General features: G+C 38.5%; 2 protein-coding genes and 1 non-coding gene across 4 annotated transcripts; 2 read left to right on the top strand and 1 right to left on the bottom strand.

Moving 5' to 3' along the window:
• Positions 1-366: 366 nt before the first annotated feature.
• LOC111261556 (dihydrolipoyllysine-residue succinyltransferase component of 2-oxoglutarate dehydrogenase complex, mitochondrial) lies at positions 367-3,461 on the top strand. The gene is made up of 2 exons (XM_022835149.2): positions 367-930; positions 1,757-3,461. Exons 1-2 carry the CDS (start codon positions 432-434, stop codon positions 2,602-2,604), a joined length of 1,347 nt encoding a protein of 448 aa, XP_022690884.1. The 5' UTR covers positions 367-431; the 3' UTR covers positions 2,605-3,461.
• A 2,794-nt stretch (positions 3,462-6,255) lies between these two features.
• TRNAM-CAU (transfer RNA methionine (anticodon CAU)) lies at positions 6,256-6,328 on the bottom strand. The gene has a single exon. It is a non-coding gene; the product is annotated as a tRNA-Met (tRNA).
• Positions 6,329-10,822: 4,494 nt separating this feature from the next.
• On the top strand, positions 10,823-25,278 carry LOC111261558 (uncharacterized). Of its 2 annotated transcripts, XM_022835151.2 has the most exons (16): positions 10,823-11,462; positions 13,144-13,227; positions 14,480-14,713; positions 14,836-14,939; positions 15,385-15,421; positions 15,709-15,792; positions 16,036-16,260; positions 16,661-16,777; positions 16,891-16,995; positions 17,443-17,631; positions 17,857-17,944; positions 18,330-18,442; positions 19,515-19,586; positions 19,904-20,014; positions 20,094-20,243; positions 20,514-25,278. In XM_022835151.2, exons 1-16 carry the CDS (start codon positions 11,445-11,447, stop codon positions 20,673-20,675), a joined length of 1,893 nt encoding a protein of 630 aa, XP_022690886.1. In that variant the 5' UTR covers positions 10,823-11,444; the 3' UTR covers positions 20,676-25,278. The 2 variants fall into 2 exon arrangements, with proteins under 2 accessions (XP_022690886.1, XP_022690887.1); XM_022835152.2 differs by lacking the exon at positions 15,709-15,792.
• The last annotated feature ends 121 nt before the right edge of the window (positions 25,279-25,399 follow it).

Genomic DNA, 25,399 nt, shown 5'->3' with positions numbered 1-25,399 from the left:
AGCATAGGGACGCTACCGCAAGTTTATAAACGTTTTCTATGACAAGTTATTGCGAGTAATAGCGACACTATTGTTTATTCTGTCAGCTCTGTTTTCTTTTGCATAAAATTATTACTTTATTTCTTAAATTCGATGTAGTTATTGATCTTTTTCGGTTAGTACTACCAACAAGTTAATAACATGTGATCTACCTTATTCAATTGAACGCCGCGATCACACCGAATTTTGGCGCGCATTTACTCGAATGAACAATGTTGTATTTGTTCCCGCTATTTAGCCGTTCTGTTAACTGACTGACTGGTGGTCGTCACCCTCTCGCCACAGAGTTCCCTTTCCCTTCACGGTTAGCTCTCCCAGAAATATGCACCGTCTGCTAGCTTCTGCGGTGTTGTTGACATCGGTTCACCTTTAGCAGCGAGGGACATTCGAAAATGTTGAGATTGCTATCGAGTGTGACTTCTTCAGGCCGGAATGCTAGTCGGTTGCTAGCGGCTCGGCCCCAAATTCCGGCCACCCGTGTGGGGACGCGGGCACTATCGCGCGCTATGTTACGCACCCTCGACCAAAGCGCACAGTATCCGACGTCGATTGCGCCACAAGTCCGTCTCGAGCGGCTGTTCCGCACGAGTCGTGCACTATTCAACGAGCTGGAAACGATTAAGTGCCCGCAGCTATCCGAATCTTTATCTGAAGGTGATATCCGATTGATGAAAGCAGTTGGCGATCAGATAGCAGTCGATGATGTCATCGCCGAAGTCGAAACTGATAAGACCTCCATTCCTATTCACTCGCCAGTTGCCGGTGTTATCCAAGAGTTCTGTGTCGAAGATGGATCTACCGTAAAACCTGGACAAGTTATCGTTAAGATCAAGGTCGGAGCCACCGGAGGCGCGGCGCCTGCGGCCACACCGCAACCCGCAGCTGCTCCTGGTACGTTCAGTTGAGTCTCATTTAGTTGAACCAATGCTTATGAGGGGATTTTTTCTCTCAGGGGAAGAAGGGGAAAACGAAGGGGACGGTAATGCTCCTAAGTGTGTCTGGGCTAATCGTGAGTGTGGTATGCTTCCGTATCTGTGGGTACGTATTTCGTCTATCGATTACGTGGCTTGTAATGATATACAGTGCTTATGCAACGGATTATATGTCGAGATGCAAGCAAACAGAAAATGTAAGCCATCCTCAAAGCTATATTAAGAACTTACGTCTGTTTACAACCTGCTATAAATTTTCCGGGTTTATGAGGACCTCTTCGATAGCCAATATCTTTGGGACTTGAAATACAATTCCAATAAAAAGGAACACTACATTATTCCATAAGAAATCATTTCTACAAATTAAAAGTAAAGGTTATAAGTTACAGCTTCGAAATTTCGAAGCTCAAATTTTCGAGTACATGGTCACGTTTAAACGAACTTAATTTATACATGGAATGTGCATATAAGTATAGAGAAGCGTATAAAAAATCCTTCTTTTGATCTCTAGGATGTACAAAAAGCTGTAAAGACAACCTGCATGCTTGGAAACAAGGTTCCGTAAACCAGTTCCTTAAAGGGACTCATATACGATAGCAATTTACTCGCTAGTCTTCGTCTGCAGCACTTTCAATAAACCAAACAACAAGATTAATCGCTGTGACGACACTATTGAAAACTACATAAGCCTAACAGTTCATTTTTTTCAAATTGTAAGCCCCACGTCTATTACGACACACGTTTTTATTAAGACTTCTTTATTGTTTTCAATGTTGTTATTATAGCTGCGCCCGCACCGACAGCCGCTACTCCTCCCCCAATCACCACTGTGCCTCCGCCTGTACCGCCGGTGTCATCAACTCCAATGTCAATGGCAAGCACCAAGGATATCAAGGCGCCTATCTTCGATATGCCTGCTGCGGCCCCCAGCGCGCGCACTGAGACCCGTGTAAAAATGAACCGAATGAGGCTAAGAATTGCGGAACGCCTGAAGGATGCCCAGAACACTTATGCAATGTTGACGACGTTCAACGAAATCGATATGACCAGCATTACCGAACTGCGCAAAAAACACAAGGACGCGTTCCAGAAAAAGCACGGTGTTAAGCTCGGTTTCATGTCGGCTTTTGTCAAGGCATCAGCATACGCCCTCAAGGACCAGCCGGTGGTCAATGCCGTGATTGACGGGAATGAGACACTTTACCGTGACTACGTTGACATTTCTGTGGCCGTTTCGACGCCAAAGGGTCTTGTCGTACCAGTCATCCGTAACGTAGACGGGATGAATTACGCTGATATTGAGAAGTCAATCGCGGCTCTCGGGGAAAAGGCGCGTACGGGTTCGTTGGCAATTGAAGACATGGATGGTGGCACGTTCACCATCTCGAACGGTGGTGTCTTTGGGTCGATGTTCGGTACGCCCATTATCAATCCACCTCAGTCAGCAATTTTGGGCATGCACGCCATTCAACAGCGGGCAGTTGTCATTAACAACGAAATCAAGATCAGGCCCATGATGTACATTTGTTTGACGTATGATCACCGACTAATCGATGGTAGGGAGGCAGTCACTTTCCTTAAGAAGATTAAGGATGGCGTTGAAGATCCGGCCTTTATGTTCCTTGGTCTTTGAGTGAATAGATACCCGTATAGACATCGAAATAGAGAAAAAATTCAGGGTCATCAACAAGATAGATGACAGCTTCTAAAAGAAATGTTGTATCGTTATAGACGCGCACGTTTTGGTAGTGATTCAATACATACCAAACAGAGAAATATCGGGGAATCTACTAGCTTAAAAGACACTCGAAGGAATGACTTTAGGTCTTAATCGAGAATGGCATAAGGCCAACGGCAGTAAGAAGACAACATGATTCGAGAGTCGATATGTCCTTTTCCCATAGGGGCAACTGTGGGCTAAGTTAGCCAAGTCAAAATGTTGTAACAATATAACAACAGAAACGAAACAGTCCTAAACATAAAAATAACTGCGTTTTAGGTTGGCCAGTCTGTCATATTAGGAAAACAACAGGAGAAAGGCTTTTACCTGGAACGCATGGTACTACGGTGGTTAGTTAGTTAGCCCGATGAATTAATAAAAAATAATAAATTAAAAATGATAAAATAAAAGGATGAAAAAATGTCGCTAATTTGTGAATGGATTTTGGAGGAACTTTCTTAAACGTATAGAGACAATTTATGCGACACGAACGAACAAACAAACATAGACACACTGATGATTGCTTTTTTAGTATTTCAACCCACCAATGTATATATAATTGTAGAACACTGCTACAGCTAATAAAAGAGCCGATTAAATTCATCATTATACTCTAAGATGCCGACCTTTCACAGAAATAATTGGAGAGTATCTTGAAGAATCACTACCACCGGACATTGCAGAATACTATTTGGCTATATGCTTCTGCTGCGTGTGATTCTAAGTGAGTAAAATAATACAAGCTTTAATAAAAAGATCAATTTGTTTTATATAGTAAGGTTTACTCTCACTAAAGCACTGTCTAAAGATGCGTAGTGTTGCCGATATAAATTGTGTCCTGAATCTTCTAATATATAGGTAGGTGTTACTACCGATCTTATAATTATCTGCTGCATTGTTTAAAATAAACATTTTTGTTACGATAGCTTAAAGGTTTTACATAACACATCAGACCAATACATTTTAGAGCTCTGCATCTCTTTAAATTTCGGTTGTACAGTTCAAAGCAGAACTCACAATTGCCGGACAACTATTGTAGGTCTATCTATTATACGTAGATTCTGTAGTATCAGTAAAATCCAATCTGTAAAAACATTGTGGAATGTTGTTGCCGACGGCCCGAATAATGATTATTCAATCGGTCAATTGAAAGCTGCTATACGAAATTATGCATTGAACTGCAGATCTTTGCCGGAACGAAAGTACCCGCCTATGTTTCACTGCAGTAGCCTCTAACGTGCCTAACACGATAGCCACATAGAAACGCAAATAATAATTACTATTACTAGAGTAGTGTAATAGACAAGTTACGTTTAGTTTTTTCACCACTTCACAACAACAACTTTTGTGGCGCTAAAATCTAAGTTGTGGGAGGATAAGATATCGAAATTCACTATTAGATTGGAATTTGTTTCTAGCGATTGCTTCTACTAAGTAACTGTGAAACTTTACAACTAACCGCTATCTAAAACCGTTACCCGAGGCGACAAGCAGCATAAGGTCTCTTTGTTCACATGCGTCACACGCAGGAATGACCTTGTGAAGCAGTTCGTTCTCTTGGCTTCTTTAACGATATATATATATATAAACAGGTTACAACAAACGTCACTATTGGTCTTGTGGCTAAAGAACTTGTGATGGACACCTTAAAAAAGATCAGATTAAGTAGTTCTGTAAAACAAACGTAAGGCTATCTATAGACCGTCTCAGATATGGCGTAAAATGTGCGATTTTCGCTTCCATCGGCGTAAAGGATAACTGCAGACCGTATCAGTTGACGGCTTTACCACAAAGGAGTGGAATGGCTAGATACGATCGAGTAAACTCTACCGTGGTATTATCATTCAAAATGTCATCAAACTCTAGGTAGGCACTTCTATGTCTTCATTAATGGATAAGCATAGTAAAAAAGCGCATTGTTGTTGCAATTGCATGGACATCTGCAACACACAGTGCTGGATAGGATATACGACTGCCTGCGACCAAAGTGTATGACCATAGCCATGGAATCGACGATTTTCAATAGCGATGGTGAACCATGTTATTGTTCTTATCAACAGATGCTACACAATTGGTATGAATAAAAGGACGTTGTTTGCTCATATATTGTCCTACTAAATGCTTCCTTGATATTTACTGATGATTAATTTTTTTTTACAGAAATCTCACATGTAGAACACTTGCAGATTCATATGCAAAATGGCTCCTACACTTCGATCTGTGGCCTAAACTTGTTTATAGGTGCTAATTTTGTACTAACAATGAAATTCTTTTCATTAATATCTACCTTGAAAATTCAGTCTAAGCTCATTATGCTTTCGTTGTGGTTCACGTATAGCTTTTATCCACAGGTTTGGCAAAATGTGTACAATAATCAATATAAGTTCGGCAAAATGAAATGTCCAATATTTTAGTCGAGCAGTGCCGCTACAAAAAGTGTCAAGTGTAATAATGCTATTCATTAACAGCGCGCTCAACTGATTGTTGACAGCGCTCGAGTGAGATCATTGATTTCGCCGTCTTCTACGACTGCTTTAAGACAATCTATCCTTACACAATTTAGCTTTTGAACTGTTGCCAGAATCTATCAATGCGTTGAAGTTACAGCATAATTAGGGTACTGATTGTAAACAATATATCTTTGCAATGGGAAAAAGACGCGGTAGTGTTAATGATCTATCCATTCTATTAGAAGTTGAGTTGCGCGGGCTGATCCGATCCAGTACGACCCATAAGAGGGCACGATCCAGGCTGATTTTTTTTTGTAGGTCGCTTAAGCTCTCTTTTACGCGGAAAATGGAGCCGACTGTATAACTGTTCCTACCGTTAAAGAACACAAAGTTTGTTCTTTCCAGTAGAGCATAACGTTCATTTGGTCGGTCGCAAGCAAAGGCCAGCAGCTTCTTCTTACGCAACATCACACCACTATTCAAAAATAGCATAGAGGTCAGAAACACGTTCGTGCTGATATCTCATCACATATACAAAAATTTCCGTAAAAATTATTGTGTGCATGAATGAGTTACTAAACTTGTATTGCAAGAATAAACATACTAAATATGTGCTGCATAAAAAACTGTATTAAACTATATTGTGCAAGACACTGCTGGGTTGTATTTGTTACAGAATATCTAGGCGCTATCCGACGGTACCTTTATTACAATTAATTTATCTTTACACAGGTAAGATAAGGTGCGTTTAATGGTATAACAGGCGTGATGCGAAGTCTGCAAAAGGCACTCTAGTCACATCTAACACAAAGCAGAACGTCAAAAGATCTGCCACGCCGTGAATTGTTTAGCAACGTAAGCGAAACGTTATATGACAATAATTTTACTCTACTTATTATCTAATTATTAATCTTTTTGCGGAAAAATAATAAAATTTTGTTTCACCGAAAAATAAATTATATGAATATATTTTACATAACAGAAGATGAAAACATATGAAGGGATGACTGAAACTACAATTCGGTGCATGAAAATATGCCGTAACAAATTACCTTACGCGGCCTACTGTATTTCTCTATTCAACAAATTTTGGTAGGAAAATATTTCCGCCACGTGCCCCGGGTGAGGATCGAACTCACGACCTTCAGATTATGAGACTGACGCGCTGCCTACTGCGCTACCGAGGCGGACAGCAGCACAGAGCTTTATAGGAGGATACACAAAAAAATCGTACAAATAGGAAAAAGTGGGGACAATATGGGAAGCATTTAAATTAGGTTTATAAAAAACATTCGATTATAATTTAAAATTAAATCCTAAGACTCTACTTAGAATTAGGACTAAAACGTTTGCTGCCTAAAATCAATTATATATCGAAATCAGAAACGAAATAGCTTAAAAGGCCAATACGCGAAAATGCCTTAACCGTTATGAGCACAAAGGTGTATTGATTTTTAGCCCTGTCAATATACGTGTTTAATATATTGAACGTGTGTGGACAAAACATGCTTGTAGACTTCTAAAGTAACCTGTAAAAATGGCAGCGATTTGCTACCCCTGTAAGTAGCCGTAGAAATACTGTAATAAACACATATTTACGTAGCACTTGTCGAAGATAAGAAATATATAACTATTAACGCAATGGTCTCGTGTGATCTGAAGTCTGGTAATATACAATTCACTCTACTTTTGAGATACCTGATAGTGTTTTTAACGATTTTGATCGTTTCAAGGCGATTCATGCTGTAAAAGGTACAAAGCTTTCTTATATCCTTTAACCCTGCTAAATTTCGTTATCATACAGGTTGGGCCAAATTGTTTTGTCAGGTTTCGATCTCTGTTAACCGTACATATTTTATTTTATTTATAAAACTGTAAAATGCAAATGAAACAAGATGACAAGCGTCAATGTAAAGGCTTTGTAGGTCTCTTACACATATATATCTAAGCGGCCTAAAGTCACAATGATAAATTAGACAAGTACGATTATCGGTATTGAGTTTCCGCGTCTTGTACCGCCGTTGTAACCAACCCCGTTGTTACCAAGCATCGTTGGGCGGATTTCGACTTGAGGGGAAACCAGCAAGTGCCTTTCGGCATGTTTTTCATGTGTTATTTGGGATGCAATCTAAAAGATCAACAACAACAACGAAGCTTGAACCGGTCAAGTAGAGTTGCCAAACATTCTCGTAGTTGATTTTTATTTAGCATTCGAATATATATATATATATAAATAAATAAAATGGCTGGTCACTAGTAAAAGCATATTCGTTTGATTATAAAATGTTGCCCACTTTTTAATGTAATTTTCTTTGTTCATTTTGTCTATGTCATGAACAAAAATTAACTAGCCATGAATATCGGCGAATATACGTTATTTGAAGAATATAGATATCACGCATACACCATGAATCTAATCCGGTCAGTCTCCCCGACATACCTAATCGTCTCCTCTGCGCAGCCTGTGCCGAAATCATAAAGACCCCGAAATGACTTGCTTTTAAGCCGAATAATATTATCCATTTTATTGATATTTCGTTATCATACACTTTATTAAGTCAATGCTGGTAAGTAAAGCGGCATATATATAAGAAAATTCGCATACAACGAGAGTGCTCAAGCAATCTCTATAAGTAAGCAAATAACATAAAAGCGGGCTATTCCAATATTAAGACTGTTCGGATATCCCTAGTTGTATCACAGTCAATTGGTCATTAGGAAGATTTTTTAATGCATATGTAAGCGGGTAAATGTGGTAGAGATATATGTGGCGACCCGACCATCGGAGAAACAAGACTTTTAGTTGGGAAAGCGTATATTTGAGCAGGCGAAAAAAAGATAGAACAAGAAGCGACTTATGTACAAAAAAAATGCGTAGATAGATAACATCACAACGCTGGTTATCCAGAGCTGCATAAGTTATGATCAATTGTTGTTATTACTAGGTAAACATGTGATACGCCAATATGTTGTCATTTGATCAAACCCTTTTATATATTTAACTTTAATAGCAAATATATTTAACTGGGTGGGATTACATTTTTCTTTTAATTGTACTTATTGTGACAACGTCAGTTTTGCTTTTCAGCCATTACAGCGTATATGGCATCGCACGAGGTCAATCTAGCTTTTGGTACTGCTTGGAACGCTTGCTTTATCCACTATTGCCAGTAGTTATACTAAGTAAAAGATACATTAAGAAAATTTTAGGCTAAAGCCAAATGCTATTGGTTGGTATGTAAATTAATAAGGCGTGGTATTCTCAGGCAGTTTAACTGTTGTAACTCACGGTCTCTAGATGACATTTAGCATAATAATATTTTTTTTATGTTTTTTTTTTTAGCATAGCATAACAACATGCATTGAGAGCCCGTGAAAAGTCTGTGCTATGAGAAAGTGATTCGCTCTATAACAGCAACAGAAGCTACTTATAACTCAGTTAAAAAGATTTGAGTGTCTAATACGATTTGAAATATTTAGGATTATTGAAGCAGTTCTGTCTTTTCGGACTACTCAAGTTCTGAATTTCTTCGAGATCTTCTAGCATATGAATAACGTCTTAATGCCCCCTCGGTTAGAACTAAATGGCTGCTTTTTTTTTCTCTAGAGGTTTCTCACTATCCATGTATGGAAAATTTCTCCGGGGGCAGAAAGGTACTTTGCAGCAGGTATTTTCGTAGATAGTTGGCACCCTTATGACCATTATAGTATTAGAAACCCTATGCATTGGTATTTCCTGTTAATTAGACTGTGACACCGAAAACCAGTAGGTCTGTACAGGGCAGAGAAGAATAGATCTGCAATAACTCCCCGTAAAGTATGTTAGTCTTAATAGATTGCCAGATACAAAAGATCTCTCTGGGTTATGAATGTTCACATGATTTGACCGTATATGACTGGGGATAACTGGCAACCCTATAACTGGTCGGGCAGCCAAAAAGTAACAGCAAATAATCTTTATCGAGCGTTAAACCAATGGAAATAAAACTTACTCGATAAAACATTATGCTCTCATCGAATAGTGATTTTTTACAAACTATTGTTAAAACCTCTGGCTACGACAAAATAATATATTATCAGATGCTAAACGTATTATTTATACTCAGTTGATGATATTAAGCTTTACTACTTGCAGATATTACTTCGTCATGTCACCACTTACGAATATTGGTACCAGACCTATTATTCAACTTGTGCCAGCAATCTACTGAGCATGAGGCAGTAGGTTACCATGTTTGGTTATCAACAGAATTTACCTAAGGCTGGCAAAAATCAAGAATTTAAACTCCCTTTTTTTAACATCCTTAGTATCATGAGTTTGTAAGTGCGTTGAAAACGTCGAACTAATGCATGAATAGCGAAAAAGCAACATTAAAAAACTGTGCCTAACTCACCTTATTGTCTACTCGAATGCCAAATTTCATTCAAGCAAAAGATTTCACTTTTGATCCCACCAAATGAAACCGTTATTGATCAGTTTTTTCCTCATCGACATCACTAACATGAACATTTACGTGTGTCTGAGGTTTAAGTTCTATATATTAAGCTTCTATCACACTTGCACAACAAGTCCACTATACTTAACTACACTTATCAAAAGAGTAAACTATACCAATAAACTATAAAATGTTCTAAAAAAAGCTAACTAAACAGAGCGGTGGCTGTCTGCCCAGAGACCAGCTGACGGCGTATAGTTAGTCGTGAATCGGTTGCCTGAGGGCGTTTAATAAGCATAAATATAAGGCTGCAATTTTTTTTCTTATCAGAGCAAAGGATATATCTTTAGCTCGCGGAAGGAAATACGAAATGCTCTAGACAGTCTCACATGAATCTACAGCTTAATAATACATCAATTATCACCAGTATATATATATAAACCTAACAAGATATGACTGAGATAAGCAAAATTATACGGTTACGTCAACTTTTTTAAGACCAATATTAATAGCGAAATCATGTGTACCTATATTTCGTAAATAAAATATTGTGCTTACTAAAAATGTTATTGTAGCTTTCTATTTATTGATATCGAGCAATTAAATAGAAGTTAACTGTCATTTTTACGAAGATAATGCCCTAACTTGCGAAGTTTTGTATATATCAGTGATCAAATGTGGTTTTTATGCTGGTATATACGTTTCTGAGGTCATTCCGTCATTATGATTTAATAATATTGTGTCGTTGATAAAACTTATTTTTCGGTTCATTCATCTCGAAGACAAAACTGGCTAGAGGATTCGGCTTTTTAGGAGAGCTTTGAAATTGACGTTTCCAAAATAACTATCAAGAACCAGCCTGATTTCTAGGGTAAAGGCAATGTTCTTTTATAATCCAGTAATTAATCCACATCAACATTCACTTCAAAATACGCATGTTTCCTACAACGCAAGAAACCACTCTTACTTTTTACTTAGGTGTAATTCCTTATAAAGGACCTTGACTGCGTGTCAATCCATATCAGGTTCACAGATCTGTCAAGCTCGTAGTTTCAGGCTTTTTTCTCATTCTGTATAACTGACACAGAACTTAAATAGAGAAGACAGCGTTTTTGAGCTACGGGAAGGACCGCTGTAGTCAGAAATGTCCTGATCACTATCCTCAGCAGCGCCCTCTGTGTCGTTTTATCGAAAATCGCCGACGTTCTGAGCCTGAGAGGCAAGCTGACACCAACAGGGAGCGATTCAGCGGCGGATTTCAGAAGAGCAGCGGTACGATGGGCGAGGGGCTATAAAGGATTGCCAGACGCCCCGAGTGCAACGCTGATGGGACGAGGTGGAATGGACAAAAGCGAATTAGATGATGGGGCCCCTCAACTGCTGAATGTCGGCTGCACGCTGGTCATAACCTAAAATAAACTCATTCCGCCGTGCACACACTGCTTCTCCGGATTCCTTGGAATTTTAGACTCCTGACTCCTCATACTCGGACGAGAGTGACCAGGAGCAAAAGGAACACGCAGGGCAACATGTTAAGGACTAGAAGAAAGCTCCTCTCAAAGGCTGTACGGCCATCACTTCAGATGTACTCGCGTCTTTGTCGTTGTTTCGTTGAGAACAACAGAAAAGTGCTAATGATTTCAACAGAGACTCGACGAGTACCATCTCAATGAAAAGGCGGCAAACTCGTTTGGATTGGTTGGCATTGTTTCCGTTCCCTTCACTTCGCTATATGTTGTGCAAGTGGTAGTCTAACAGTTATCATCAGTTGCAAATCTAGGTTTTATTTGGGCTTCTTATTGGTTCAACGGAATCGGCGACCTGAAGAAGACAAACTTCGAGTTTAGGCGCTGGATTATTACCGCACATGATGACTGGAGCAGTGGTGCGTGCAAATAATACTAAAAAAAAAAGCTTAACTCTCAATTTCGTGCATGTACAGACCGATGTGTATGTGTGTGTGTGTGTTTATTGGAAGCATGCTGGCTGTGAAAAAAGATTGCCAAGCAGTAGTGTCTTTTTTATTATACCCAAATGTGTGTTTTTGCATTTGAATGAGCGTAAAAATAGTGTCCTATTTAGTGAATGAGCTTTCATTTTTGTTTAAAAGTTACCAATATATAAGCTCGAATCTTCATCATCAAGCAAATGTATAAATGTTTTTAAATTGCTTTTCCTTTTCTTGGCTAATTTCCGAATCGGAATAATCATTGACCTTTTAATAATAACTCCAGTGGTGGGCCCGTATCGCAGTAGCGATGTTTGGCTTGTTCCGTACCAGCGAATATACAAACGAGTAATATATATGAACATCAGTAGTACTGGGTTATTAGAAAGAATGGGCCCTTTTAACTTAAAAATGAAAGGAATTTTTTTTAATATTTCGCAATAAGATTGCTAAACCGTTTTGATTCATGACCGTTTGCCATTTTCTATTAGCACCATAACCCTATCACTGTAGAACTTCTGTGGTTTGTGAGAAAATATATTTGTATCTTTTTGTTGAAACTAAATTGATATCATTAAGAAGTTTTCTATTCAAGTCCTATCGATTATTTCGGCAGGCACCGATATATGTGGTCAGGCGTTTTCACGACGGAAAACAACACCTTTTTCGTTCACTAGTTTCAATTTTTCACAATGGCCTATTGTTAGTTAGTTAGTTTTGTTAGTTATTGACAATGGAACCCAAATCGGTCATTTTCCAAGCGTCAGCATTCCATAATGCACGATTCCTTTTGGTTCGTATCAAAACACATACCATGTCTTTGGTTTTAGAAATGGCTCCGATTTGGTCGTACTTTCGTAAAGTTTCATAGATACGATAGATCGAGTATATATTTTTTTGCGTCAGTTTGTATTGTATTGAACTTTCTTATAATATATATATATATATAGCTAGCTTTCTTTAAATAATTCAAAATTATTTTGTGATGAATAATTAGTTCCTCGGCAATGGCATGACTATAATATCACTGACTCCGTCTGTAATTAGGTGACCGCTCAGTCTTTTACGTTGAACATTTTGAGGGCAAAAGAAACTCCATTCATTGTCAAGGCGCTACATCGTAAGCCTCAATAAATCATTCCAACAATGTCATTACATGTATTGTTGTCAAATTTTGTGCTACCCCACACTACCCCAGACGAAGACCATCTAGCTAGAAAAACGATCAATACTTTTTTTTTTATCAATCGAACATTGACATTTAATAGTTAAGACGCAGAGTTTGCAGATGGTCTCCAAACAATTGCGGTCGACAAGTAATAGCCGGAAGCCTCAGACATGAATTTCTTCAAAGTTTACATCATTAAAATGAATTGAAATATCTTCATTTTGACATGCAAGGGTATTTCATGTCATGAGATGAACCTGAATGAGCAGTGAGTTCAAATTTTAAATTAACGATTTAATTAGACACACAAATCGAATGGTAAAACATATTGACATGGGGGTCCGGAAATTAAAGTTAAAATAAATAAAGCAGATATGTTATTAAGGTCGTACTAATTAGATTATTAAGTGATGACATCCATTAATCTATATTTATTGCTATACTTTACAGGAAGACTTGCGACGATGCATTCGCTCATTGGACGTTAAAAAAGTGAGACGTCTCTTGGACGAACTCCCTGAAGGGAATTACCAGGTTCGACAAATCAACAGTTGTTTAGGAGACAACCGTTACTCTTTACTGTACAATTCTTTGGGCGGGCAATTGATTAGAAACAGAACCTGTATATTTGACTATATACCATGCATACCTAATAACAGATTAGTTTGTATTCAGAACTGCTTGGCTTTATAGTTTCGTATCATCAGTAGACACCCTTCGACACAATCAGCACTTTGCGAAGAGTTCAACTAATTTTAACGTAATTTTTTAGTATTTAACAAAATGAAAAGTTTACTATAGGTCTATATGCTATTTCCTAATATAGTATTCATGTATGTCCTGCGTTGATTAGAGGAAAAACCTTTTATTGAAGGCAGATGATAGTGGGAAAAGGGTTACGTTACAGGGAGTAGGCGTAAACGGGCGAAAAGATACAGATATCACCTAATACTGTAAAAGCTAATTTCGTTTGAAGCGAAGCAGAAAAATCAAGTAAAGAACTTTGTACTTTCGGATCATGATATTTTATATTTTATAGACAAGCTGTTTCTTTATACTATCACACATATCGTGTGCTGTCGCATCTCGACGGTAAGGGGGCGCAGAAACTCATTAGTGTAATTTTTCAAAATTAAATAAATTTCTTTAATAAATATGACAGTGTTTTATTCGATTCTCACACATTGAGCGAATCGTAGAGGTAGGGCGGCAATGAATAACTAGTTAAACCACTAAGAGTAAAAAAGAGATAATTTCAAAGTAATTACCTGTACTATCGGTTACAATAGATTTGCATGTAAATTTGATGATACATGTTTATATATCGCTGTGACCTAACGGCTAGACCCAATTTGGTATTAAGCGAGTATATGCTAAGTAGAATACGCCAAGTAGCGGCGTTTAGTATTCTAATCAATATTAAACTATGCACTCGATTTCAACTTCGTGAAGTGGGAATGAAGTCAGATGTTCCTAGCTAATTCGTAATCGTCCGTTTCGATGCTAGGCTTAAATTAAATAAGTTTGCTTTAATAATAGACTGTGTTACGTTGCTAATTTCCACGAGGTATATTTGTCGATCTTTTACAAGGGTGACATACCTTCCCGCTGGTCTGCAGGGCTGCAGGGCCTGATAAACAGGGCTTGTTCGTGCTTCCAGTACACTGCAACATGCATCTTCAAATATTAGACTCGCACAAAGTTGCGCTAATAAATATAAGATGAACCAATGAGTGGGAACCAATTGAATAGGAAAAAGTGACATAGATCCATGTTCGTTTTATAGAACCTCGGCTTGCTCCAGGAGGTGTGCCTCCTTAAAGATACGCCAACGAGCTCTTCAGCTATCCGCGATTTTATTCTAATGTTGGTTGACTTTGGGGTTGATCCGAACTCCGACCCAGCATCAAGATGTCAGCCATATTATCTACCTCCCTTAGTAGCAGCCATATCGAATTGTAACGTGACCGCTCTACGCACTCTCCTGCAGTGCTCAACGGATCTACTACAGCTTAAAGAGGTTTGTAAGCCACAAAAAATTGCTATTTTTACTCCGCTGCGTACACATAACGATAATACAGATATTTTGTAGAGTCGAGTAACCTGAGGATTTTTCAAATTATTCGAGTAAACCTATTACAGGTGCAACTAAAGTGGATAACTCCTGAGATGAAAAATATCATCAGACAATTTCAACCCGGAATGTGGATCGCCGTTCATAGTGGAAACATTGCCGACGTTCGCAGGTAAAAAGTCGCCTCGAGCTCAGTTTTTTATGATAAACATAAAGGTCGGAATCATATACACCCACACCCTTCTTAGTGGGCCATCATTCGAGGGGTGGCAACTAATTCATTTGACACAGATATAAAAAAGCACTTTAACTACTAAAATAAATGCGAATATTTACGAGCTATAAGCCTAAAAAAACTTTGGTACGACGTCATGTCGTTCGGGATGTTTCTTATAGAATAGAAATAAAAAAAGACCCTCACAATTCCTTACTAATGCTACGCGTTTTATGTCAAGGCTACAAATACTTGTCCGTCTAAAAAGGACGAATTTCTGGGTACAGCAATAAAATGGCGTTAAATAGATCAGTTACTCGTTTTACGAAATTAGTCATTTTGTATTTTTATTCGACTGAAGCCAGTTTTTATTTTATTAAAAAATCTATGGTTTCTATTGCAGGTTAATAAATTTGTGGGTCAGGATGGACACCTTGAAGGTATGTGAAATAACTATATATAGTTAGTTTTCATTTCAATTGCTCGGAACGACAATACACATCGTAAATTAGGGTTTTTCGCGCAATCTTAAGGGAACACCTATGCTCTCTTCTGTTTTACGTCCACGTAATCCACTCTATGAGACACGCTGAAAGAGAATATGTACGCGCATCAAATGCACAATCCTGTAACGTGGAAAAAGGAAAAGCGGTAAGATTTTCCCGATATTCCACCAAAATCCATCTAGTCAAGTAATAAGCACGGTTTATTACTTCATCGCTTCCAGTACGGACAGACCCTGCAGCAGTTAGCAGAGAGCCAGGGCAGCGAGCAGATTATCAAACTCATCTCGGGAATTTCTCCTACGATGGTAATCGAGCGAGATATTATGTATTAGTGAGAGCTAGTCCATTTCGCCCTGCACGATGATGATGATACAGTTGGCCGTAATTGTCGATCGGCTCACGCAGCGACATAGACTAGGGTTTCTATCGTCCTTTTTACATCACTCGATTTATGATCTGCCAGTATAGGAATTTAACTAACAGCACTAAATTTTTAGGACGTTTCCCCCCGTTGACAAACGTCGTATTTTATTCTTATACTCTACTAGAAACTGGTTCACCACGTATTGGCACGAGACGGGCGTAAGGTGAAAACAACATTACAAGGATTGTCGGGTAAATCGACTCCGACTTTGCGTCTAAACCTGCGTCATCTAGCGGGACAAGGAGCGACCGTCCTTCACTACGCTATTCGAAATGGTGACGCCCAGATTGCCCGACTTCTCGTCGAATGTGGAGCACAACTATTTACGGTTATGACGGATCCCCAAGGGGTGAGTAACGCTAACATCGCATGTTCGTAAAGCACCTGTATGATGTCTCTATTTCTCTAGGAGATACCGGTGCTCTTAATGACTATGCCAATATTTGCATATGAAACACATACCTACATTTAACAATTCCAGCGAAAAATTGATTTTTTTTCGGCGGAAATCTACACGATATTTGCGTAAAATGGAAATAGACCACTAGACCTGATTTCAAGCAGATTTTCGCCATTGGGTTAAAATGTTCATGTTTACAATTGAGCATTGTGACTCTAGCGCCGCATATCGGATTCCAAACGTCAGCCGTACAGAAGTCATAAAGGGAGGTTTTAGGAGTAGAGTTTAGGACTATTCCGCATGCTCTGGGTTCACTCATAATTAAGCCACATGTTTTTCTTTATTTAAGGTTGAGTGCCCGGTATTGTTTACCGCTTTGAACGAATCGCTTAGGCCGGAAATGGTTGATGCGCTAATATCGAAGACAACTATGTGCGAATCGATTTTACAGCAACTCCTTTATAAGGTAACATAAAGCTGATAAACCCAGGATTACATCTAAATACATGTGCGTGTCGATAAAGTTAATTTCATGCAATGAGTAATTCTGACATTATATACTGTCACAATATGTTGCAGAGCCAAGGAATTTTGGAGGTAGCTGTCCGTAATTGCGTTCCGCTAGAGTCCTTCTGTCTACTCGTAGACCGTAGCGGGCCCCTCGTTCTTGCTCAGCGTAATTGCGTGAGTGCTTTCGCAGATTAAACATTCTCTAGCTTTTTCGTTTTTATATAATGCGGTTTTCGTTTAACTGAACTGAGGAAGATAATATTATAGTAATATAATAATAGTACAGTAATGAAGTTCCGGGGGGCTCCAGCCCACGCGCTTTGCTATAAGACAACGTCTGTTTCATTTGCGCTATATAATATCATTGTGTGCTATTGTGTGAGTGTATTTTGTTGCTTCAACAAGTTGAGAGATTCTTTGAACATGCGGAGCCAATGAATCGATAATTCTATGGCATAATGTCCTGCTCTTATATGCGTTTACTGCCTAGCCTACGGCAACCACAGGAAAATTATGTTTAAGGCTCCTGTATGTAGTACGCTAACAGTCACTGTCACTGACCCCTGTCCAAAGGTCAAAAAAGTAACGGTAATATATTTTCTGTCGTATCTTCGTTGATAGCAAAATCAAACCGCATGGGATGTGGCAAACGAGTTAGCCTTGTATTCATATTGCGATCGTATCGACGCGACCGTACGCCGTTGGATCCGGGAGCCTCGTGCGAGACAAGTATTAGCATTACATGGCTATCCAAGGCTAACTATGCTTGTCGAACCGGACCAAGAAGCTCAACTTCCTGCCGATGCTCAGGCACGTATATGGCAAAAATCAACGCTGCTTAATTTCCAATACATATAGGACCAGCTTTCGCCTAAGCTGTTCGTAATATCCATCCATTGAAATAGAGAAATCGCAATGAGCAGCGCCGCTGCAATGGTGCTGTGTTCTGATGGACCCTTCTAAAAATTCTAGAGTACTTGACCGTATGTTCTTGGTGATTCGAATCCGTGCATTGTTCCGATACGCTTGTTGCAGGATTTCCTATGCGCTCTTCCGGAATATTGGGGATGGATTGAATACTTGTCCAAGTCCATCTCTAACCAGGACATCAAGTCGTTTCAAGGTATTTTCAGACTCCCTACAGGTAGAAAAAGTACTTTCAAATAGAAAGAATCAATCTCTAGAAGTTTCTCTGCTAAGAGACACCAATTTTCCAATTTATCAGAAGTAATCAGAAAACGTATATTCTGTTACAGTTTAAAAGGACACCATGTTAGTCGTTCGTGCGCCATCGCTGCAGCACACAAACGATTATTTCCTTTCCGAATCTATATGTATTCGTTAATTAATTGTTATTATTTGAAAGGCAATTATAATATAAAAATGTTTTTAATAGTAGCATTACGGCGATAACAGTAGGATATCTCAATTGAGAAGAAAACATTTAAAGTCAACGCATATCGTAAGATCTTCTTATAATTTACGCATGGCAAAATCGATGATTTCAGACTTATCTGCATACCAAGGTGAACACCCTGAACTATTTCGCTGTGATCTTCTATGGAATGCTAGAGTTTGTGGAGACGCACTGCCTCTACTTCACAAAGCAGTTCTCCATAAGGTACGCGATAAACACCGTATTATGACAGTATTATGATATTGTAATATCAATAAAACTAAATGATAGTAAAATAATTGTTTTTTGCGCATCCCTTTCTATTATCGAACTAGGTTGCTTATTTAGTTTCTATTTGTGTACATAATACGAATGAATCGATATATATATATATATATATATATATATATATATATATATATATATATATATGTATATATTTTTTTAAATATAATTCGATTTAGCTGTAAACAGTTACGGAGAAACGCTCTCCTTAATGAAGAGCGTAGCTCTATTTCATGTACAAGCGTCTTTCTTCTAGTTTCATTGGATAAACCGAGCTAAAAATGAACCTTTTTCCCATTTATACCATGTAATTTTTTTATTTCAATTTAACACTCTTATCCTCTAACGGTATAAGGATGTTATGGAAGTTATTTATCGGCCGATACTGACCAATTAATCGTCGACCCTTTTTTTTATAAGAATTTAATTCGTTTCCTAATTATATTATTTAGTGTATTTATGCATCTATTGATGTCGCATATTTTAGACAACAGAGAATACGCGCCACCTTGGAAACCATAGAAGAGTTTGCAGAAATACCTTTTTATAGCCGCTAATAAGCTATAACAAGAAATCTCTACTACTGGCTGGGTGGGTTGATTCGGGATACATGAAAAAAATAATAGTACAAATTTTGACGGAGCCTATATCGAGAACCTGATCGCTATGCTCAGGCCAAATTCTGAATTTGATCATAAAACAATTACCACAACCGCGGAATCTGCCAGCTGTCGACAATATTCCTTGGGCTGCATAACTGAGCGTCTTGTCCATTTAGATATTATATGCTCAACGGGTTTCTTTGAGTAAACCTGCCACCTTTGTTAGCAAAATTAAACTTTCAGGGAGAAAAGCCGAGACAGTATCACTGAATTAGCTATAACATTTTCTCTATATTGGTGTTGAGATGCTGTTGTTTCAGACTTACCAGTATATACCCTGTGTTAATTACCTATTGCTTCGCATCCTTTAATCAATCAAGTAACCTATTACCCGTCTGGTCTTCATTCAGAACAAGTTAATGGTTGTGGAAATTCTGAATGCAATGGAACCCTTTGAAAGCATCGATATCCTTGTCGATGAGGTACGTACAGCCCCACTGGCAATATGAATGGAGTGGCACCAAAGTTATTATTGAAATCGTCGTGAGACAACAAAACCATTGTAAAAATAACTAGTAGGAAATAACTACAGTTCAACATTGATGGCTATACACATAAAGACAGGGGAGTCCCTTCGTGGGATTTCTTTATATATGACTCAGTACGAACGTATTTCATTAAAACCCAGCACTTTCCGTAGTTTATATATGTTTTGAGAAGCTACAATTATAAAAGTAACTACAATGAATAAAGAACAACAAAGCTTTAATTGCTAATTGCCGATTGAAATATGTTACAGTACCGTCGCACAGCTTTACATTACGCCTACGCTACAAAGGAAACTCGACAGACAAAGGACATTGTTGCATTGTTGTATGAGTTTGGAGCATCTGAACATTGTCTTGACAAGGTACTACTTCTATATATATACATATATAACTGTTGTGTCTTTTTGCCATGGCGCTAATGTGCACGCTGCTTACTTTCAGTTTGGAAGAGAACCGCTAGATTTCAAAGAACATTCCGGGACAAGAGCGATGGAATCATACTTGGAAAAGGTACGAGAGCGACATTCAATCCCGGCTGAGCTCGAGCGAGAAATCTGGCGACAGAAATCGCGTAAAGTACGAGAATGCAAAGTGAGTTTCATAGGCAATATTTACATCGTTAGAACCCCTCTTAGTAATTTGTAAAACTTCTCATGCAATGCTTAACCGCGTGTCGAGTATAATAGGAACGGAATGGCTACCAGTAGGACAAAATACACGTGTCCCTTGGCATCTTCATAAGCGTAGACTTCTGTAGTGCTCGAGACGAGAAAAAATTTCCAGTAACTCGTAGAGCAGAGTGTGTTTTTAATAGACAGTATGAGTATCTGGAGTATAATTTTGTTACGTTAATGTTTTTAGGTGCAGACCCATCGGCAGGTGCATGCGCATTGCCACGATGCCCCAGGTAAAATTTATGGCCGTGAAGTGGGGAAAGCTGACATGCCCTGGGACAACCGTCCCGCATCGATGCAAACAACTGATGATGAATATTCCTGGGGAGGCTGGTGTACTCTTCAATAGGTTAAGTTCTTGTGATCAAGGAAATCATATATTACATTTATGTATTGGCTCCGTTTCAATGGCCAGACATTACTAGGTAGATATACAACGTATTACATGATACTCGAGGATAAGGCCGGTATTTGACGAGCTCAAGGCCCTACGCCATTAGCTCGTTATAACGAGTTGAATCAACATTATTCGCCTATAGCTTAACGATATTAGGCGGGGTCATTCTGCGATAAGCTATTTAAGTCGTGCACTCGACGGCTATCACTATTATTAATATCACATACACAGTCTTCTTTTTTAAAGAAGTAGGTGCCTAGCTATAGATATATTTTAGTGGTCGTTGTGCTTGCCGATTATTCAACAGACAGAAAATTGCGAAGCTACCATGAAGTTCAACAAGTAGGAGTAAACCTCACATAAATTTGTGATTCCATTAGAGAGCACCTAAGTTACTTCGTTCGCTCGTATTTGCGGCCTATTACGAAAATTCGTAAATCGCACTTACCCCTCTACACATGCTGTTCTACTCAGAAGCGCTTTTGTCCTGTTATTCCGATAGATTTGGTAGATTTCAACCTATCAACTGACCTTTGCTACTTTTTCTTAACTAACGCCTAACCAAAGTTAGGTGGCTTAAACGTCACTGGACGTCTCTGTCTTGGATGATGCTTGCCGCAAGCATATGAGGGCATTATTAAAAGCGAACGAATTTAAAAACCTCATTTATGCGCAACTTAATTTTTAAAGTTGCTGTTATTACCATTAAGCCCATGGACTTCCCCGTGTCAACAGGGGGCGTCAGCAGCAACAGATGAGAACCGGCGGTGATGTCTTTTTCGGCACCAATTTTATTTCATCTTAATATCCATTTTTTATATATATATATATATATATATATATATATATATATATGAAATGCTTGCACGGACGCCTGTGTATTTTTCCATTATGATCACTGTGAGCCATCACCGTATATTGTCCGAACCGCATCGTGTATGATAAATATATAAATCATAAACTGTATATTAGCAAAATACATGTGTCATGTGACTTCTTTGTTACCCAATAAAAGCAACAAAAAATAGCGATCCGTTTAAATAGTCCACGATGATATGCAGGGACATTGTCTGTTTGAGAAAACTAATGAAATGAACGAATGCTGCAACGAGCTAATTACGCATGTGACGAAGAGAACAGCCAGACGTTGCATGTATTTGCCCAAGTGTCAGTGGGGCATTTTCCAGATGGACGACATACAGAAATCAAGCAAGGGCACCTAGACTAAGGGGCGAACAAGCAGCAGGTAAGACGACTCCGTGAGTACCTGTAGTCACTCATCTGCGGTCGCATCCGGCTGACGCTTATATATACGATCCGGTGCGATGTGAAATTGATAGCCGCTTCGAAATTGCTCAAGAATCATAAAAATTTATGATAGTATGATATTAGAGTAAAAGGAAAATCTAAATCTTATCGGTCTGAATACACTAGTATTATAAGCTATGTACAAGGGGTTTACAAACATATAGGCATCATAAGAATAGATGGAGGGCGGCGTTTGTATTTATCTTTACGCCGCTAAGAAGATAATTAAAAACAGAGGACAACTACCGATAGCCACTTTAACAGTTGTTATTCAAAGCGGCTAATCCTTATGAAATTACAATTTAAAGCAATTTATATCACGAATGAAAAATTCGTTTCGAAGGCCAACCCAAACTAGCCTTAACCAATATCGATCTTTTTACGGAACATGCGTGAAATCCTGTCAAATAACGGCGTCATACCGTTAGACAGGGGAAATATCGCGCTTCTTAGGCGGGTCTGCATTGGCTTAATCGGTATGATGTAAAAAGATGAAATGATCTAGACGTAACTATTTAGTACGTGGATAATGTTATCAGCGTATATGCAGGTCAGATTCAACCAACTGGTTATGTGCTGCGGCTGAAGAGAATTCCATGTTTAGCATATTCTCTCTTGTACCTCAACGAAGACAGTCTATCGCTAAAAATTGTGGCCGGCTTCTCTCCAAATCTCATATAATTCTGAATGTATTATTACTTTTTACCTTGGCCTTTGCCAAATGAGTGCATTTTAAATGAACCTAGACAGATTTTCCACTGACCTGCTATGGGCAAGTAACTCAAGCTAATCGCAACCGTTTTGCGCTTACGATCAATCCAGTGGCTACCTAGCAGGTGGTCCAACCGTACGATTAAGAATGACATTCAGTTTCACTACAAACCTAAGTCCATACTGAGAACTACAAGTAGAGGGCAAATTATATAATATGCTATTGTATTATTCTCTCGAAGATACTTTGAAATGCCAGTGTTATTACGATACAAGAAAATTCTTGATGGTTCGTGAAAATGATTAAGTGTGATGTCCAACCGTAGGGCAAGACCGGATGAGACTGGGCAAATAAGTTTACGAAGCCGCCTATAAAAACGAGCTATTGCTAAATGAACAGACTTAGTAAGCGATAAACAGGCTGAAGTCGACACCTCGATGTCAGTGTGAGGAACCATACTCTTCCACTGCTATAAGAAAAACAAATAACGATACGTACATCCTTTCCTTCTCTCTACGAGTCATCTGCGAATGGAGCCCCAAAGACGCCTAACGCTATTCGCGTGCTTAAACGATTAACAATAAATAGCACAGGATATGGACTGCTGCAGATGGTCACTATAACTTCAATAAACCTCCGCTGTTCGATGAGAACCATGAAGAAGATGTAACACTACTTAATAAGAAACTTTATGAGAACTTGCATACTCATTGTTATATGTAACCGAAAATGGAACAGACTATAAACCGGTTTAGGAGTATTCATCTAGCAAAAACTCGTTAACAACTACGGAAGACGGACAAATGATGAACAAATGACAACTAACTAATAAAATATAGAAACAAACAAAAAAAAAACGATTGTACTCGGAGCTCTGTTTGCCTAGTTGTTGCTATCTACGGCATCGCTGTAGGCGTCATGTATAATTCACACACCACTGCGTAACCTATGAGTAGCTTTTTTTACTGGATTATTAGTTGATCTACTTGTGATAAGTTCTGAGATCTGACACAAGTCACTTACTTTGAAATACTTGAGTAGGTGATTTTAGCCTCACTGATGGTTGGACCTCCTCATATTCTGTTTATATTGCTAACGAAGGTATGATAACTTGAAGTTGATGTTTACCCTGCGTACGTATAATCTAATCTGCTTATTAGCAATAATTTGTTATTAGTTGGGTGTAGTGTTCAAATAAAAAAGCTGATTACGAAGCAATCACTCCTGAGTTGAAGGTCATAAGCTGGCCAGGACTGTTTCGTTACTGTAACATTATGCGGTGAGCAACATCATACATTTTTAGATATTATTAATTAAGTTCCACTTACTTTCCCACGCTTTGCCATTGACTCTAGGCCTTTCGACGCATTCATCATTCAGATGCATGCCGAGCGTAGAAGAACGATGACATGATAGAGCTGATACTCGCTTGGGCTGGTATTGAGATATAGTTGTTACAGTATGTGTATTTTTTATATCCAATGCGATCGCAACTTCTGCAAATTCATTCCCGTTGACCCAAATTCAGAACTGCCTTCGACGACGTTTTTCAACACGTTTGGAACCGAACACGTACATGTACGAGACAACTCATGGCAGATTCGTGCATTCATCTATTAGGGTGACAGATCGTGTGAGTCGCGTACTGGACTGGCCTTATTTTAGGTACCATAAAAATAACAAATACGCAATTATACTTAGACGCCCACCTTGAGTGTTACACATTAAGCACAATTTATATTTAAACTTTGTTCAGGCAGTCTACGCAACTCAATGATACATCTGATCCCGTGCAGGCATTAGCAATCATCGAAAGCAACTTACGGCTCACTCGTGTCCTGTATTCGTGGGTAAAACTTAAAAATCTCAACAAACATTGTAGCAAAACCGATGACGAGAATGTTTTACATCATGGTCAATTCCAACTCTGACGAGCGCGATCAATGTCCAATTGTCGACCGCCGAACCGTAACACTCCACCTTACTTTAGCTTTACCATCAAAACGTTTCTACGATGCATTTGAAATATACCCGTCTATTACTAACCCCTCTAAAGGCGTTACCCCGCCTTACCAATTTAAAGGAATCTTCTTACATTTAGCAACATGCCAAATGTATGTAACTAGATTTAAAAATTCTCTGATATTTATCTATACATTGCACATGCTGTGTGTCATGTACAGGATATAACATATAGGAAAAAGGTACCCCAAACTTGAAAATTTACAAAGACAATCGCGTTGTATATTTGCATCAAGACAAAGACCGTTATAGTGGCTTTCCGTGGGCAATTGAGTCAGTATGTTTATATTTAAGAATTTTCAAGAAGGTCCTTTGGGTCAAATAGGAGGATTAGGTTCTTTAAAAACATCTTTCATCTTCTGCTTCATATTAACTGATTATTGTAACAACGGTAGGATGGTTCACAACATGGATGGCTTTAGCAATCTATATAAATAAAACCGTGTCGAAATCTTAAAGTCATAAAGTTGTTTCAAATAAAGTATAAAAGTAACTAGTTGGTCAAGAGATCATATTGTATATAGTATTAATTGTGGATACTCGTAGGCCCAATGGTCGTTGAAGATAACGCACCTTGATTTAAAAAACCTCCTATGTGAACCCTATTCTATAGGCTGTATTATTCACTATAATA

The sequence above is a fragment of the Varroa jacobsoni genome, unplaced genomic scaffold (assembly GCF_002532875.2).
Source record: "Varroa jacobsoni isolate VJ856 unplaced genomic scaffold, vjacob_1.0 scaffold_568, whole genome shotgun sequence".
NCBI classification, from domain to species: domain Eukaryota; kingdom Metazoa; phylum Arthropoda; class Arachnida; order Mesostigmata; family Varroidae; genus Varroa; species Varroa jacobsoni.
This window is presented reverse-complemented; position numbering and strand designations above follow the sequence as displayed.

Bases quoted from the DNA above. Each gene is read 5' to 3' on its own strand.
- LOC111261558 (XM_022835151.2), top strand. The intron at 15,422-15,708 runs GTATGTGAAATA...CATCGCTTCCAG, and splicing joins TCAGGATGGACACCTTGAAG to TACGGACAGACCCTGCAGCA. The intron at 16,261-16,660 runs GTGAGTAACGCT...TCTTTATTTAAG, and splicing joins TTATGACGGATCCCCAAGGG to GTTGAGTGCCCGGTATTGTT.
- LOC111261556 (XM_022835149.2), top strand. From the start codon at position 432: ATGTTGAGATTGCTATCGAGTGTGACTTCTTCAGGCCGGAATGCTAGT. The intron at 931-1,756 runs GTACGTTCAGTT...TTGTTATTATAG, and splicing joins GCAACCCGCAGCTGCTCCTG to CTGCGCCCGCACCGACAGCC.